Source organism: Schistocerca nitens, chromosome 1 (assembly GCF_023898315.1).
Source record: "Schistocerca nitens isolate TAMUIC-IGC-003100 chromosome 1, iqSchNite1.1, whole genome shotgun sequence".
NCBI classification, from domain to species: domain Eukaryota; kingdom Metazoa; phylum Arthropoda; class Insecta; order Orthoptera; family Acrididae; genus Schistocerca; species Schistocerca nitens.
This window is the reverse complement of record NC_064614.1, coordinates 188239630-188258277: the sequence shown is the minus strand read 5'-3', so window position 1 is coordinate 188258277 and position 18648 is coordinate 188239630. Positions and strand designations below refer to the sequence as shown.

General features: G+C 43.8%; 1 protein-coding gene across 1 annotated transcript; it reads right to left on the bottom strand.

Annotated features, from left to right (window-relative positions):
• Nucleotides 1–2123: 2123 nt before the first annotated feature.
• On the bottom strand, nt 2124–18433 carry LOC126234923 (uncharacterized). Its single transcript, XM_049943666.1, has 4 exons — nt 18335–18433; nt 12534–12656; nt 2381–2513; nt 2124–2275 (listed from the first exon to the last, which is right to left on the bottom strand). Coding segments are annotated over exons 1-4 (324 nt in total). The 5' UTR covers nt 18402–18433; the 3' UTR covers nt 2124–2274.
• Nucleotides 18434–18648: the final 215 nt, after the last annotated feature.

The following is an 18648-nucleotide window of genomic DNA, read 5'->3' as shown; positions in this document are numbered from 1 at the left end:
TCATTTGTCATGGTTCTTTCTCTCACTCTATCTTTTTTTTATTTGTCAAAAGTTTATTTTTTATTGTTGTTCATTATCCATTAAATCAACAAGTCCAAGCTACAATTGCTTTCGACATTTGTACCAGCCTTTAATAGTCATTCATGTCCTCAAGTATAAACTAATATTCATTAGAATGGACACAAGTTTTCGTAATAACAGAGACGCGAATTGCTGTTTTGACACAAGAAACATTACAGGGAAGCGAACAGAAGTGCTAAAAAAGACAGAAAAGAAAAAAGTTTTTTTCTGTTATCCCAGATTGTTTCGACACCTATCTGTCACCTTCCCTGGGGCTCGACTTATTTCTATAAAATATCATACAAAGTCCATAACTGCTTTTTTGTTTTCGGCCTAAAAACTAGAAAATGGTCATTTTGTTTTATTTGTTTCTTTTGCTCTCATAAAATTACTTGTAAAAATGGATTTTTACAGTACAGCGTATTTTTATGTCTTTTTGTCGTTTTCACCACCGTCAACTGCAAATGTAGAAATCTGCTTATTTTTGTAATACGTTTCAAGTGTAGTCGGTGTGCCTGTCATTGTACTTACGTTTTCCGACCAGCTGTGGATCTCTGGTAGATCTTCTTTTGTTTTGGTATTGTATACACTGTTTTCGATATCTTTTTTATTTTACTCTCACCTGTTTTCAGACGTCTTTTACAAAAACGAGGAATTTTAAGGAAACACATACTTCCACAGACTCGCTTCCTTCCAGTGTCGTGCTATGTCTGCTTGTTTGGTGAAAACTACTGTGGTCAGTCTGCTATGGGAGAACATTTCTTTGTGTGTGTGTGTGTGTGTGTGTGTGTGTGTGTGTGTGTGTGTGTGTGTGAGTGAGTGTGTGTGTGTGTGCGTGCGTGCGTGTGGAATAAGGGACAGAGCTAAGGAAAGGGAGGGAAGGGATTGAGAAGCAGATGTTTTTGGAGATTCGAGGATGTTTGAATACTATGTTTTATATGGGGAAGTGTCTGTGTGATTCATTAACTGCTGCAAACATAATGAAGATAAATAGACCCGACGAACGGACTGCTGACTGGAAACGGAGGAAAAAAGGTACTATGAACTTGTGTCCGGACATGCATCGTTGCCGTGTAGGCGGCAGTGATGAATCAAAGTTGCTCTGACCACGTGCCGTGTTGCATGCTGTGTGATTGACGCAACGTACTGTAAGCATCAGAACGGTTGGATCTTCATGTCGGGAACAAACCGAGATGGTATTTGTCTACGGCCAAGCAGAAGGAAACGGTCGAGAGGCACCACAACTACAACAAAACAAGCACCAGAACGTTTCAAGCCCTGTTTGGGCCTTTGTGTGATCAACGGGGTTCTACAGGATAGCCGGATTCTACAGGATACTGAGACGTAGTTTGGCTTACACCATGTTGGAGGACCACTTTTCTAGAACTTCTACAGGGTTCGTCCCAATATTCTGTAGAGCCTAGTGCACCAGATCTGGTGTTCGCACAGTCCGCCACCTCCCTGCACGTTTGTCTGTCTGGAAGGACCCATGATCACGCAAACGTCCCAACAAGGCTTGACATGTCGTGTGATGTAGTTGGTGTCTGTGACGATACTTGTTTTGGTATAGCCGTGCTGCCTCTCGACCGTTTCCATCTGTTTTGCCGTAACCAGACACATAGATGCCGGACCATTCTGCTGCTCACAGCACGCTGCGTCAATCACACATCTTGCTACTCACAAGGAAAAAACGGCACGTGGTCAGAGAACCTTACATTCGTCAGCACTCTCTACTGTAGCATCGGTGCATTTCCAGACACATGTTCATTTTCCCACCATTTGCAGTCAAGAATCCGACCCTTCAATTTGTCGGTTTTATTAATGTATATTGCGAGCACCTCAGAGCATTAAAAATTGACAGTACACACTCCACTCTTGCAGATTATCTCGTACAATAAACCACCACGAAAACAAAACACAGAACAGAGGGGAACTAACGCAGATAAAAAGCAGTGATACAAGGAAAGGAAGTGTTCAATGACAATACAGCACTCTGCAATAATACGATGTTTGCGCTAAATTAATACTCAGCTGCCTTCAGGTTCGTATAATAACTTGAAATGTTTATGAAGACTATATTTTATTTCAAAAGCAAACAGTGGTATGTAGATTACATATGCAGTCTGTGGAAGAAAGATGCGAAGTGAAGCCTCAGGTTGAGTGATTCATATGAATCGGCGTCTGGCTTTGGCGCTGGCACACGTAACATCAAACTCTGCAACAGAAGAGATAAAACATAAGTAAACATAAAACCACGGAGGTGGTTGCATAATTCACGATAGTTCCAGTGTATAGAGAGGGGTAGAGAGAGAGGCATTACCATTTCTTGCGCCCGCAGTGACCACAGCTTTTACCATAACCGCCGCCGCGGCGACCGTAGCCTCCGCCGCCCTTGCCCTTCTTCAAGGTTCTCTTCTGACGGCTGGCAACGCCGGAATCTTCACCAGCTACCTCTGAAGCAGCAAGTAAACAAACAGCATGTAGTTTTCAGTATTGGTTACATACAGTGTAAGTCGACAGATCACCGAAGACCTGAGTTGAAACAGGGTCCTGGAGTAACCGATACTCCCTCAGAATTATTGAGAACCAGTTATGTTAAAAATACCAGTATTCCACCTCGTGTGCAAGATACGAAGGGTGTTAGAAAAGTAAGTTAAACATCATTATGGCAAGCTAAGTGACTTTTATAGAATGCTGCACTAGACTGCACATTGACACAGATGCGTGATACTATTTTCCTACATAGTCATCAGGGCCGGCCGTAGTGGCCGAGCGGTTCTAGGCGCTTCAGTCTGGAACCGCGCAAACGCTACGGTTGCAGGTTCGAATCCTGCCTAGGGAATGGATGTGTGTGATGTCCTTAGGTTAGTTAGGTTTCAGTAGTTCTAAGTTCTGGGGGACTGATGACCTCCGCTGTTAAGTGCCATAGTGCTCAGAGCCATTTGAACCATTTGATAGTCATCAGGTCTCAGTAAACAGTGGTCGCGACGTCGTAACAATCATTCAATTCCTCGACGATAGAAGTATGCTCTTTAGTCACGGAGTCATTCCAGAACCGCTGTGTGAACGTCCTCATCATTGTAAAATTTCTTTCCAATCAGACGTCCTTTCGGCTGACCGAAAAACGGAAATCGCATTATGCAAGACGTGGACATCCGAATCAGTGTCGCTCGCGTCTGAGCGGCCTTGGTCAAATTGTCGGCACCGTTTCACTACAGCTGGGAGGCACATTGCATTCGATCCATATATCATAAGAATTTTACTGTGAGTGTGTGCAATTTGGGCGTTCTGTCCGGCGTACTTCGATTTTGGTGTACGTTTCCAGTTGATTCGCCATTTCAGTAGCATACTGCAAGCACCGATTAATTATCCGTAACGCAGCAGAGCTATCTCTGCAGGAAGCCTGATACGTGTACCCTCTACTGACAATGCGCCAGCTTAGTTGTGCAGTGGTCTTAGGGTAGAACGACGTGTGTAACCTACTGTCTGCACATGCACAGATGACTGTTTTAAACATGGCTGTTTCTCAGCAACCGTATGTTAGAATGAGATTTTCACTCTGCAGCGGAGTGTGCGCTGATATGAAACTTCCTGGCAGATTAAAACTGTGCGCCAGACCGGGACTCGAACTCTGGACCTTTGCCTTTCGCGGGCAAGTGCTCTACCAACTGAGCTACCCAAGCACGACTCACGCCCCGTCCTCACAGCTTTACTTCTGGCAGTATCTCGTCTACTACCTTCCAAACTTTACAGAAGCTCTCCTGCGAACCTTGTAGAACTAGCACTCCTGCAAGAAAGGATATTGAGGAGACATGGCTTAACCACAGCTTGGAGGATGTTTACAGAATAAGAGGGACGGTGCGTGAGTCGTGCTTGGGTAGCTCAGTTGGTGGAGCACTTGCCCGTGAAAAGCAAAGGTCACGAGTTCGAGTCTCGGTCCGGCACACAGTTATAATCTGCCAGGAAGTTCCATATCAGCGCACACTCCGCTGCAGAGTGAAAATCTCATTCTGGAAACATCCCCCAGGTTATGGCTAAGCCATGTCTCCGCAATATCCTTTCTTCCAGGAGCGCTAGTTCTGCAAGGTTCGCAGGAGAGATTCTGTGAAGTTTGGAAGGTAGGAGACGAGATACTGGCAGAAGTAAAGCTGTGAGGACGGGGCGTGAGTCGTGCTTGGGTAGCTCAGTTGGTAGAGCACTTGCCCGCGAAAGGCAAAGGTCCCGATTTCGAGTCTCAGTCCGGCACACAGTTTTAATCTGCCAGGAAATTTCAACTGTATACTAGTTTCAACATAGGATTATACAGCCAACGGGTTGCAAATAACCGGTACATTGACCTAGGCTTCGACCTCTCTATCGATGTCTTCATCAGAATGAAATTTTGAGAAACCCTATAAAAGAATATGCCAACGGTCGTGGCACAGTGGTAAAATCGGTTCCCGTCAGATCACCGAAGTTAATCGCTGTTGGGCTGGGTAGGACTTGGATGGGTTCAAAAATGGTTCAAATGGCTCTGAGCACTATGGGACTCAACTGCTGTGGTCATCAGTCCCCTAGAACTTAGAACTACTTAAACCTAACTAACCTAAGGACATCACACACATCCATGCCCGAGGCAGGATTCGAACCTGCGACCGTAGCAGTCGCACGGTTCCTGACTGCGCGCCTAGAACCGCGAGACCGCCGCGGCCGGCCAGACTTGGATGGGTAACCATCCGGTGTGCCCAGCGCTGTTGGCAAGCAGGGTGCACTCAGCCCTTGTGAGACAAGCTGAGGAGCTACTTGATTGAGAAGTAGCGGCTCCGGTCTTGTAAACTGACATACGTCCGGGAGAGTGGTGTGCTGACCATATCTGCATCAGTGACGCCTGTGGACTGAGGATGACACTTCGGCTGGTCTGTGCCATTGGACCTTCACGGCCCGTTCGGGCACAGTTCAGTTAAGTTTATAAAAGAATGTACAGAAAATTAAATGTGACAACAAACATTAACCGAGATGACAATTGTCATGACGTACAGAGGTTGATTACGTAAAATTACATTGTTGGAAAGCAATGGTCAGAATTAAGAGCAGATATGCTCAAGTCAAAAAATAAAATAAAACACATCCCAGCCTTTGGAATGTGTGCCTAGCTAGGAACATCAGACTGATCGGCCGGAGGGCTGCCATGAAAACAATACAAGATGCGTCGCCTATCGGGCGCGCACAATGTGCCCATTCGAAACACTGTAACAGAAATAGTTGAAACAGATGACAGTTAATATTAAAAACAAAGTACATAGATAGACAGCTTAATGTATTTTTTTAAAATACACAGAAGCCAAGCAGATCAGGTATAACTAAGAGCCATCTATTAGGCTTTACAGAAATTACTATTACATAAAGGACAGAATGGTATAGAAAAATTATACAAATAGCTGTTCAGTACAGAAAATATCTGCATGAAAGTAACTTCAGTAGCACACATCGACGAGATTCGAAGAAAATTATGTTTCGAAACCAGCGGCAGGAAGCTGTAGTAAAGAACAGGGGAATCAAAATTGTGCGAGCAGTGGATTAAAACCACTGAAAAAATTTTTGTTTCGTAGTTGTAACTGTTCATTCTTAGAAATACGCTTTGAATACGTCGAGCATAACGTCCCACTGCGAGACTGAATGACACCTGACTTTAGAGCCACGTGATGTGGTATCGAAAGTACTGTTATGCAGCAAAATAATTTTGTTGTATATGTTTCAATGTTTTAATATTCTGCCAAGCGAGATCAGAACAGAACGCTAACTCTGGGCCAGTTGGAATGTCAGCAAGACGTACCACCGATGTAAGAGACGTTAGACAAATTATGTACCCGAAGAGTGTAAAAAAATTATGGAATCTGACCTCTGGAGGTTCCGTTTGTATTGCGCAGAAGTGTTGAAATGCCCGAAGCAATACTGACTCCACAATGGATATTATATAAAACATGGAAAACCTATGTTTATGGCATTTTTATATTTAAAGAAAGCGTTCTACATTGTTGACTGAAATAGACTCTTTGGAATTCTGAAGGTAGAAGGAATAAAATACAACGAGTCAAGATTTATTTGTACAAAAGTCACACAACTTATAGGAGTCGAATTACATGGAAGCAGAAAAAGGAATGAGTCTGCTTTGCAGCCTATTCACAAATTTATCGATCTGTACATTGAGCTAGTAGTAAACGAAACCAAGGATAAATTTTGAAAGGGAATTAAAGTTCAGGGAGAAGAAACAAAAGTTATGTGATTTGCCGATGACATTTTAATTCTGTCAGAGAAGGCAAGGAATTTGAAAGAGCAGACTGAAAACAGATTATAGAACATCAGGTAAAACAATTGTCATGGAGTGTACACAAATTAATTGAGACAATGTTGGCAGAATTAGAGTAGGAAATGAGACAGTAAATGCAGTAGATATCTTTTTGTATTTGGACACCAAAATAAGCAATGTAGTAGAAGTAGAGAGGACAGCAAATTCAGACTGGCAAATGCAAGAAACGCGTTTCGGAGACAGAGAAATTTGTTAACGTGGAATATAACTGTGTCAGGATGTATTTTCAGAATATACAACATGGACGATAAATAGTTTAGATAAGAAGATGATAGCAGCTCTTGAATTGAGGTGGTACAGAAAATTCCTGAGGAATATGCGGCAGACCGAATAACTAATAACGGGGCACTAAATCGAATTCAGAGAGAGGCAGAGAATACATTTATGGCTTAAGGAAATGAAGGTGTCAATTTACGCAACACATCTTGAGGAACCAAGGATTGTCAATGTAGTAGTGGAAGGTAGATGTTTGGGGGGGGGGGGGGGGGGGATAATAAATAAAAATTTAAAAGAGACCAATGCTTGACTACAGTAGGCAGGGTGAATGTATGTTCCAGCAGCTAGACTTCAGAGCTGCGTCACAGCAGTCTTCGGACTGAATATCATCGTCACAATAACATCAAGCAGATTAAAAACTTTTTATTCCTCTTCAATTTTCAGTAAATTTCATTGAAGTAAACGAAAACTCAAGTCGTACGGTGTTGTTAACTGTCAGATATGGAGGTAATATGAACCATGGACCTTGCCGTTGGTGGGGTCTGGGGAGGCTTGAGTAACTCAGTGATACAGGTAGCCGTACCGTAGGTGCAAGTACAGCGAAGGGGTGTCTGTTGAGGGGACAAACAAACGTGTGGTTCCTGAAGAGGGGCAGCAGCCTTTTCAGTAGTTGCAGGGGCAACATTTTGGATCGACTGAACTGGCCTTGTAACATTAACCAAAACGGCCTTACTGTGCTGGTACTGCGAACGGCTCAAAGCAAGGGGAAAGTACAGCCGTATTTTTCCCGAGGGCATGCAACTTTACTGTATGGTTAAATGATGATGGATTCCTCTTGGGTAAAATAGTCCGGAGGTAAAATAGTCCCCCACTCGGATCTCCGAGCGGGAGCTACTCAGGAGGACGTCGTTATCAGAGAAAAAAACTGGCGTTCGACGGATCGGTAGGTGGAATGTCGGATCTCTAAATCGGGCAGGATGACCAGAAAATTTAAAAAGGGAAATGTATACGTTCAAGTTAGATACAGTGGCAATTAGTGAAGTTCGGTGGCAGGAGGAACTGGACTTCAATCAGGTGAATACAGGGTTATAAATACAAAATGAAATAGAGGCAATGCAGGAGTAGGATTAATAATTAATAACAAAATAGGAACACAGATACGCTACTACAATCAGCATAGTTAACACATTATTCTAGCCAAGTTAGGCACGAATCCCACACCCAACACAGTAGTAAAAGTTTATGTGCTAACTAGCACCGCAGATGACGAAGAGACTGAAGAAATGTATGATGAGACAAAAAAATTATTCAGGTACTGTAGGGAGACGAAAATTTAATAGTCATGGGGGACTGCAATTCGATTGTAGGACAAGGAAGAGAAGGAAAAGTAGTTGGTGAATATGGACAGGGGGTAAGGAATGAAAGAGGAAGCCGCCTGGTAGAATGTTACACTACTTAATCATAGCTAACACTTGGTTTACGAATTATGAAAGAAGGTTGTATTCACGGAAGAGGTCTGGAGACACTGGAAAATTTCAGATAGATTACGTAATAGTAAGACAGAGATATAGAAACCAAGTTTTAAATTGTAAGACATTTCCAGGGGCAAATGTGGACTCTGACCGCAATTTATAGGTGATGGACTGTAGATTAAAACCGAGAAAACTGCAGAAAGATAGGAATTTGAGGAGAAGAGACCTGGATAAACTGAAAGAAAAAAAAACAGAGGTTGTAGCGAGTTCCAGAAAGAGTATTAAGGAGCGGTTGACAATAACAGGGGAAAGAAATACACTAGAAGAAGTATGGGTTGCTTTGAAAGATGAAATAGTGAAGACAGCAGAGGATAAAATAAGTAGAAAGACGAGGGCTAGTAGAAATCCTTGGAAACAGAAGAGATATTGGATTTAATTAATGAAAGGAGAAAATATAAAAATGTAGTAAGACAGGAAGTGCAAAACGGCTAAGCAGGGATGGCTAGAGAACAAATGTAAGAGTGTTGAAGCAATATCACTAGGAGTAAGATAGACAACGCCTACAAGAAAATTGAAGAGATCTTTGGAGAAAAGGGAATGCTCTGTATAAATATCAAGAGCTCAGATGGGAAACCAGTGGTAAGCAAGGAAGAGAAAGCAGAAAGATGGAAGGAGTATATAGATTATATACAGGGCGATGTCCTCGAGGACAAGATATGATACTGCGTGAAGAATTTGACAAGGCACTGTTACGGCACAGAGTAATACAGGTTCCAAGTTATAAAATTTTTAACGGAGTTTAACCACCTTGACGTAAGATAGGCTGGTTACGCCACGATTAGTGGCGCACCAGGAATCCAGGTGAAGCAAGACAGACGGGCAGCACAGTCTGCAACTCTGCAGTAGCTGAGTGAGAGAGTGCGCAGACAGCGACTAAGCAAAATAACACGCGGTCATCGCTAGTAAACCGCACGTCACAGAACTACAGAGACCTTTTTAAATACCGCCGGCCGCTGTGGTCTAGGGGACTGATGACCTCAGATGATAAGTCCCATAGTGCTTATAGGCATTTGAATCATTTTTTAAATACCGGAGTCCAAGTAGGGGAGAACGGTTCTGGTCAATGGGAACGATGGAGTCCGTGTCGACGAAATTCCGTTCCATGACCATGTTGTGTTGGTAAGTCGTCTCAGATCAACCCGTGCAGTACCAGCCAGCCGTGGAATGCGGCAGAGCTGAACTCCTCTGACGAATTTGATGCTGTGTCATATCAATCACTACTGATGGAAGAGCTGATGAACCACCAGCAACAGCGCAGTTCTAGGTGCTGTACTCTCTGAGTGTAGGACGGAAGACGATGAACAGGGTTTATGGCGGCCCACTGTCCGGTTCACCTAAGCGCATCCAGATGCGGGGCCTGCCAGGCCGGCAGTACTGGGTTCAGTGCCTGCCGCCTACACCAATCTGCGGATGGGGTGGTCCAGGGAAGAAGAGGCACGGAGTGGGATCGAGTACAAGCACATCCAGGTGTGGTGTCTACCAGGCCGGCAGTACTGGGTTCAATGCTTGCCGCCTACACCAATCTGCGGATTGGGTGATCCAAGGAAGAACAGGCATGGAGTGGGATCGAGCACACTCCCTCAACCGGTCGCAGCCATCCACGCTGTACCAGGCTGGGATAAGCATCCGTATCGACGCAAGAGGAACGATGTGTCGCTAGGACACAGGCGCAAGGACTGGCGCAGCGTCCGACACCGAGAGTCTGTCCGTGACCAGGGCAGGAGGCAACTACGGCTAACAGTGCATCACCCTTTGTAAAGTTGTTACAATAAACGATTGACTGAATAATCATGATTTATTAGCGCCACTAGCGCTTCCAGACGATTCCTGACATCCTGCAGAGTCGTCATCCGCTCAGCCCCTCTGTAGCAGTGAAAGACTTAAGCCGAAAATATGCCACGGTAGTAGACAACATTCCGTTAGAACTGTTGATAGCCCTGGGAGATCCAGCCATGACTAAACTCTTCCATCTGATAAGCAAGATGTATGAGACAGGCTAAATACCCTCAGACGTCAAGGAGAATATAATAACTCCAATCCCAAAGAAAGCAGGTGTTCAGAGGTGTGAAAATTGCCGAACTGTCAGTTCAATAAGTAACAGTTGCTCTTAATTTGGGGAGATACGGCAAATTTGATAGCTAAGATAGGATTTGGGAAGCACGAAGACAAGCAGTAGAAACTCTCGCCGTGTGCGGGAGGGAATTATGCTGCTGAGACGTAAGCTCAGGGTGGCTTGCCATTAAGGGTAACAAAACGGGCGTAGAATATCGTCGAGTTGTGCTGTAAGGGTGTCACGAATAACACCGAAAGGACTCCTGCTATGGAATGAAATGCCTCCCGAGACCATAACTCCTGGTTGTAGAGTCGTATAGTGGGCGACGGTCACCGTGATATCCAACGCTGTCAGGGGCGTCCCCAGACTGGTCGTCAGGGCTCAGTTCGAAGAGGGACTAATCACTGAACACAATTCTACTTCAGTCAAGGAGATTCCAGGCCCAAATTACCAGCGAAGACACGTCTACAGACGCCTCGGATCAGCGGTGAGATATCAATCTATGTGTCACCCAGCATACTGCCCGACAACCTTGAGTGATGGTCAGGGGTGGGCAACCTAACAGCACAGCGGTACGTCGACGATATTCTACACCCCGTTTTGTCTCCCTTAATGGCAAGCCATCCTGAGCTTACATCTCAGCTACATAACGTCCGTCCACACACGGCGAGAGTTTCTGCTGCTTGTTGTCTTCGTGCTTGCCAACCTCATCTTGGCCAGCAATGTCGCCAGATCTTTCCCCAGTTAGAAAGATGGTTCAAATAGCTCGGAGCACTAAGGGACTTAACATCTGTGGTCATCCGTCCCCTACAACTACTTAAACCTAACTAACCTAAGGACATCACACACATCCATGCCCGAGGCAGGATTCGAACCTGCGACCGTAGTGGTCACGCGGTTCCAGACTGAAGCGCCTAGAACCGCACGGCCCCATCGGCCGGCTCCCAGTTGGAACATTGTGGGCATGTCTCTTCAATCAACTCGGGATTCTGACGATCTAAATCGCCAATTAAGCAGGATTTAGTACGATACCCCTCAGGAGGACTTCAAATAACTCTGTCAATCAACGCCAAGAGGAATAACTGGTTACATAAGGGGAAGATGTGGACCAACGCTTTATTAACTTGCTGAATTTGTGAAGCTCTTTCTCTTTAAGAAATCATCCAGCTTTTCAGGAACTGTAATCATTTGTTTCTCTTTAATGAGAGTAAAATAATTTTTTTGTCCTAGAGTGTATCTTCGCAGATTGATTGCACTGGAATTTGGAATTATTTAGCAAGTTTCTTCATTTTCTTTACATATGGCAACTGCATGATGATGTTCTTGTCAGAACAGTTCGCACGAAAGCCATATTCGGTAAATTTAGAAAACACTATTCGAACTCCAGGGTTTAACTCTCGTTGACACCAAGAAAATGAGATAAGATTGCTTTAAGTACGAATGACACATATATACAAATTTTCCTTGCCGGCCGGAGTGGCCGAGCAGTTCTAGGCACTTCAGTCTGGAACCACGTGAGCACTACGGTCGCAGGTTCGAATCCTGCCTAGGGCATGCATGTGTGTGATGTCCTTACGTTAGTTCGGTTTAAGTAGTTCTAGGGGACCGACGACCTCAGATGTTAAGTCCCATAGTGCTCAGAGACATTTGAACCATTTCTGAAATTTTCCTTCGTTCAATATGCGTTGCAAGAGGACATAACAACAATTCCAACGAATATATGAAATCACTACTAGACGTTAATCGTGGTAAAAAGCTAATGAATGTTGTTTACAAGGGCACACTGAACGCACGACATGGTTCAAATGGCTCTGAGCACTATGGGACTCAACATCTTAGGTCATAAGTCCCCTAGAACTTAGAACTACTTAAACCTAACTAACCTAAGGACATCACACACACCCATGCCCGAGGCAGGATTCGAACCTGCGACCGTAGCAGTCCCGCGGTTCCGGACTGCAGCGCCAGAACCGCTAGACCACCGCGGCCGGCGCACGACATGGTAAAGTTGCTAGAAAAGAGCATTCAGTATGAACTATTTGTACTAGAAGGATGTCACAGTTTCATCGGTGATTCATATCGCTTGCATCAGTTTCGTAGCAAAAGTATGTGTGTTTATGTTTAATAGATGAGTTTCTGGTTAGTTAAAATATTTTTTCAGATTGCTGGAATCACTGTTTGGTTCAACCTTAGGTGTTTGTGTGTACTTCCATCACATAAAATAACGGTTGAGCTGGGCATCTCGTCTGGTAATATTCACAGTGGTAGATGCATGTAACTCGCCTTGTAGGCCCATACGAATTGGAACAGAGATGCTTAGGATTACCTGCCGCGTGCTCCAGTGGGGACGGTCCCAACTCGACGGTGAGTGGCGGCTCTTGCAGCGCGACGGAGCGGACAGCACGAGTTTCCTCCAGCTCTTGCTCCTCTTGTGGAACAGGAACGGCGGCTGAAAACAAAGCACCATAATTTAGTTTATTTTACATTACTATTATCGTGGTTAACGCATAAAAGGAAACATAGGAAATCAAAGAAATGTACGTAGTTATAGAATGAACTGTAATCGAGGCGTTTCTCGCTTTCTAGTAAAAATGGTTCAAATGGCTCTGAGCACTATGGGACTTAACATCTGAGGTCATCAGTCCCCTAGAACTTAGAACTACTTAAACCTAACTAACCTACAGACATCACACACACCCATGCCCGAGGCAGGATTCGAACCTGCGACCGTAGCAGTCGCGCGGTTCCGGACTGAAGCGCCTAGAACCGCTCGGCCACCGCGGCCGGCACTTTCTAGTAGATGGAGCTTTCGCTGAAAAAATAGACAAGTTCAGATTCGAACCATCATCTCACGCACAGAATTAGGCACTGCAAAGTTTTCGCAAATTAAGGTCGTTTGACATACACAACAAACAGATTTACATAAATTAGCATCGTAGACCATTCCACATTCATAAGAAACATGTATTCATCAATAAAATATGTACCATTTAAAGCTGAACACATAAAACTTAATCAACTGTGTGGGCACATACTCATGTTTGTGTTTTGGGTGGGAATTCGAATCGGTACCTAGTGTTATATGTTACACTACGTACACGGGGTATACCATAACTAAAAGCGAAACCCGGCAGGGTATACGATAACAGAATGTAAATGCTTCCAGTAAACATGAGTAAGCAAACGAGCCGCTTGAGACATAACTGCCAATTTGTGGCTACGAGCCGACGCTGACGTCTTCGTGAAATACTGTTCTAGATAGTGCAAACTTATTTGAATTGTAAACATTTTGATTGAGTCCCCATCTAATTTCGCGTAAGGCGTCATGGTAGGCAACCGAAATAAAATAATAATTGGATCCTTTTACCGACCTCTCAGTTCAGATGATACAGTTGCAGAACGATTCAAAGAAAACTTGAGTTTGATTTCAAACACATACCCGACTCATACGATAATAGTTGGCGGTGACTTTAATTTACCCTCGATATGTTGCCGAAAATACATGTTTAATTCCGGAGGTACGCATAAAATATCATCCGAAATTGTGCTAAACGCATTCTCTGAAAATTATTTCGAGCAGTTAGTTAATGAGCCCATGGAAATAGTAAACGTTTGTGAAAACAAACTTGATCTTTTAGCAACAAATAATCCTGAGTTAATAACCAGCATCAAAACCGATATAGGGATTAGTGAACACAGGGTTGTCGTAGCGAGATTGAATATTGTAATCCCCAAATCCTCGAAAAATAAGCGAAAAATATGCCTATTCAAAAAAGCAGATAAAAATTCACTTGACGCCTTCCTGAGGGACAGTCTCCATTCATTCCAAATTAACAATATAAGTGTAGACCAGATGTGACTTAGATTCAAAGAAATAGTATCGGCAGCAATTGAGAGGTTTATACCAAATAAACCTGTGGTTCGATGAACCTTCTGCCACTCACTTAAATATGATTTGCAGAGTATCCATGTAGACGTAGAAGGCCCATCTTTGGGAAATGTGGCAGATGCATGATGAGGCAATGCCACATTTTGCTGCGGACGTAAGAAGACAAGTAACTCGCCAAGTGCAGTGGTCCAATACGGACTGTACCTTTGTCTCCAAGGTCACCTGACTTCAATTCTCTCAATTTTTCTGACTAGGGTCATCTCTCGAAGTGACGTGTGCAGTACTCCTATTGATGCTGTTCAGGAACTGGAGCAGTGAATTCTACAGTTGTGTCAAGATTCACGAGATGATCTGCTTGGGAGCAGGACTGAAACAATTCGTAACTCGTTGTACAGTCGAGTCCTCTGACAGGTATGGGTATACAATAAATTGAAAATTGAAGCATTCTGAAATAGTATTGTATTTCTTGTTTAGATAGGCCATAGTTGAAATTTGAGACCAATCGAAAAGTTTATATTGCAAATACATTTTTCCTAACTAGGAGAGTGTTTGGCACTGAAGTCAATGAGGACTCATAACCGCAATTGTCTTTCAAACGACTCTTTTACGGATTCATGTCTACTGGTAAGTTTTTGCTTCTGTTAACGTGTAGCCGCTCGGGATTAGACGAGCGGTCTACGGGGCTGCAGTCATGGACAATGCGACTGGTCCCGGCGGAGGTTCGAGTCTTCCCTCGGGCATGGGTTGTGTGTTTTTCCTTAGGATAATTTAGGTTAAGTAGTGTGTAAGCTTAGGGGCTGATGACCTTAGCAGTATAGTCCCACAAGATTTCACACACATTTGAACATTTTTTTGTTAACGTGTAGTTGATTTATGGTATAGCGAATCAACGGACAATATCATATGTAACCAAAAGAACGCAGAACGTTGTACTTAGTAATTCAACCTGTTGTGTCGACAAGTGGTGCCGACACAGTGTTTTGAGGGGGCCGAAATGCACGCTATAAGCGCACGAACGATGGCGTGAAGTCTGAAACAGGAGAAGTAATGAATGCTATAAAGAAAAGTACGTAGCTGCGGAAATACTTAACTTTAATCCATCCTTGTGGTACATTGCTCTTGACGATACAAGTGAGACTCTTAAGATACATGCAATGTTACAAATGGCGCCTTGCTAGGTCGTAGCCATTAACTTAGCTGAAGGCTATTCTAACTATCTGCTCTGCAAATGAGCGAGGCTTCGTCAGTGTGCATCGCTAGCTACGTCGTCCGTACAACTGGGGCGAGTGCTAGTAAGTCTCTCGAGACCTGCCGTGTGGTGGCGCTCGGTCTGCGATCACTGCCAGTGGCGACACGCGGGTCCGACATGTACTAATGGACCGCGGCCGATTTAAGCTACCACCTAGCAAGTGTGGTGTCTGGCGGTGACACCACACAACCAACACACGCTGAGGTGACAAAATTCATGGGATACCACCTAACATCGTCTTGATCTCTTTTTTCCCGGCGTAGTGCAGCAACTCGACGTGCCATGGACTCAACAAGTTATGGGAAGTCCCCTGCAAAAATACTGAACCATGCTGCCTCTAAAGCCGTTCAAAAGTGCTAAAGTGTTGCTAGTGCAGGACACGAACTGATCTCTCGATCTGTCCCCTTAATTGTTCGATAGCAGCCATGCAGGGCGATTTGTGTGGCGAGATCATTGGCTCAGATTATCCAGAATGTTTTTCAAACAACGTAGAACATTTGTGGTCCTTTGATGTGGCGCGTTGCATTCCATAAAAATTCCATCGCAGTTTGGGAACATGATGTCCATAAATGGCTGCAGATGGTCTCCAAATAGCCGAACAAAGCTATGATCGGTTCACGTGGACCAGAGAATCCAGTTCAATCCATGTAAACACAGCCCACACCATTATGGAGTAACCATCAGCTTGCACAGTGCCCTGTTAACAACTTGGGTCCACGACCCCTAGAGTCTGCGCCATAATAGAAACCTACTATCAGCTTTTACCAACTGAAATCGGGACTCATCTGACCAGGCCACGGTTTACCAGTCTCTACGGTCCAACCGATATGGTCACGAGCCTAGAAGCCTAGGAGAGGCCCTGCAAGCGATGTCGTGCTGTAAATAAAGGCACTCACGTCGGTCGTCGTGTTAACGGATGCGCTCGTCGTATACCACACATTGATTTCTGCGGTTATCTCACGCAGTGTTGCTTGTCTGTTAGCACTGACAACTCTACTCTAAAACCGCTGCTCCCAGTCGTTAAGTGAAGGCCGTCGGCCACTGCATTGTCCGAGGTGAGAGGTAATGCCTTAAATCTGATATCCTCAGTACGCTTTTCAAACTGTGGATTTCGGTATATTGAATTCCCTAACCACTATCGAAATGGGATGTCCCATGCATTTAGCTCCAACTACCACCCCGCGTTCAGAGTCTGTTAATTCCCGTTGTGCAGGCATAACAGGTCAGAAATCTTTTTACACGAATCATCTGGGTACAAATGACAGCGTCGCTAATGCGCTGCCTCTTTACACCTTGTGTATGCTGTACTGCATCCATATGTGCGTATCGCTATCCCATGACTTCTGTCAGCTCAGTGAGCTACGGAGATATTATCACTGGAGGGAAATCACGCATGCGGTTTCCCAACGCTCAGTCTTAGGTCAGCTGTTGTACCTTATAGATGTAAACTGTCTTACGTCTAATTTATAACAAAAAGAATTAGTTATTTTTACAGATGACACTAGTATTCTTAAGAATTCAAGCATACACTCAGCAACAGATTAAGTGGCAAAAATTGTGGTTTTCTGCGAATAGTTTCTCTTTCGATTTATTAAGAGGCGTTGTTTTCAGTTCTGCACATTTAGAGGTACTACACTAATGAAAAGTGAAACACAGGATGAGGAAATAATAAATAGGGTGCAAGCTTCAAAATTTGTAGGAGTCCACACTGACGAGAATTTAAACCGGGAAAAGCACATTTTGGAACACCCAAAACAATTTAGTTCAGCCACATTTTCACTTAGAATAATATTGCAGATCTTGGGGAAAGACAAATCTATTAGTTGAAATGTCCTGCATCACATTTTCGTTCAGTATGATCATACAGAATAATGTTCTGGGGTAGCTCATCTTTAAGAAAGGAAGCCTTCATTGTTCGAAAACGTGTTGTGAGACTAATATGCGGTGCTCATCCAGAACATCTTGTGGTCAGGGAGTTAGGCATTTCGACCACTGCTTCACAGTATATTTATTATCTCATGAAGTTTGCTGTAAATAATCCACTGCAGTTCAAAAGCAACGATGATATACTTAATTACCTTACCAGCAAAAAATTATATCCATTACGTACCATGAAGGTTGTCTTTAGCGCAAAACAGGGTGCACAATACTGCAACCCAAATTTTTGATAACGTACCCAATGACCTAAAATGTCTGACACAGCAAAGAAAAATTTGAAAATAAACTGATAGAGTTTCTCCTTTGCAACTTTTTCTATTCTGTAGAAGAAACTCTGTTACTGTAATTTGTAAAAGGTGGTGGATATAACTATTTAAAAAAAGATGTAAATATCAGCAATTAGGCATATTTACAAATTAATTTTTGATGTGAATATCAAATGACGAATTACTCGTTACACACATTACGATTTATCGTACAAATGTTTCATGGAAAGTGAAACTAACTTCCACTAGTACCAGTTTTCGCTATATATTATGATGTACTTTGTATAATGATTTTTGAGCAAATGTTCAGCTATTCAAACATATGTACATAGAATGAAAGTGGAAGTACATACATATTAAAGGAAGTTCCTGGCAGCGCACACTCTGCTGCAGAGTGAAAATCTCATCCTGGAAACATACGTATTATTTGTTCGACACAACTTTGTACAGTGGAGAAAGACAGGGTAGTTACAGCTTAACGTGCAGCGCACCATTCCATATGTGCGACAAATCACTCAATACGCGATGCCAGGAGGCATTCACATTAGCAAAAGATAAACTTTGCGGTCTGTTAATACCCATAAGCGCGACAAGCTCGAAGTTGTGTTTGACCGGCCATGTCATACAGTACGGCTTTACTGCTTTAGTGTCATTTATAACTCTGCTAATTTACTACATACTCACAGGAATTACAGATATTGTCAAACCGCTTGTAATACAGCAGCAACTGCGAGTCACACGAAAGTATAAATACGTAAATGGATTTAGGGAATGTAACAGCTTACCAGATATGCCGACCAACAGGACGAGTAAGCCTAGTGAGAAGAAGACACGTCCCAGTGGCATTCTCATTATGACGCAGTACGACGACGATCTCCTGAAGGCTGCTGTTTAACTCCACGTGTGACGTCCTGCACAACGTTTATATACCCTCCGCCCAAGAAGGAACTTCCCCACAGGTTGGGGCACCCCGTCGCAAGCAAAAAAGTGACATGGGTGCTTGGCCACGCGAGGTCGCTCTCTCCTGAGATGTTTCCTACACCGACCATGACCGTGAGAACCAGAGGTCGCCAGTCGGCTACTCCGCACGTGGACATCT

Bases quoted from the DNA above. Each gene is read 5' to 3' on its own strand.
- LOC126234923 (XM_049943666.1), bottom strand. From the start codon at position 18,401: ATGAGAATGCCACTGGGACGTGTCTTCTTCTCACTAGGCTTACTCGTC. The intron at 12,657-18,334 runs GTAAGCTGTTAC...CTTTGTTTTCAG, and splicing joins CCTGTTGGTCGGCATATCTG to CCGCCGTTCCTGTTCCACAA. The intron at 2,514-12,533 runs GTAATCCTAAGC...TTGCTGCTTCAG, and splicing joins CCCACTGGAGCACGCGGCAG to AGGTAGCTGGTGAAGATTCC.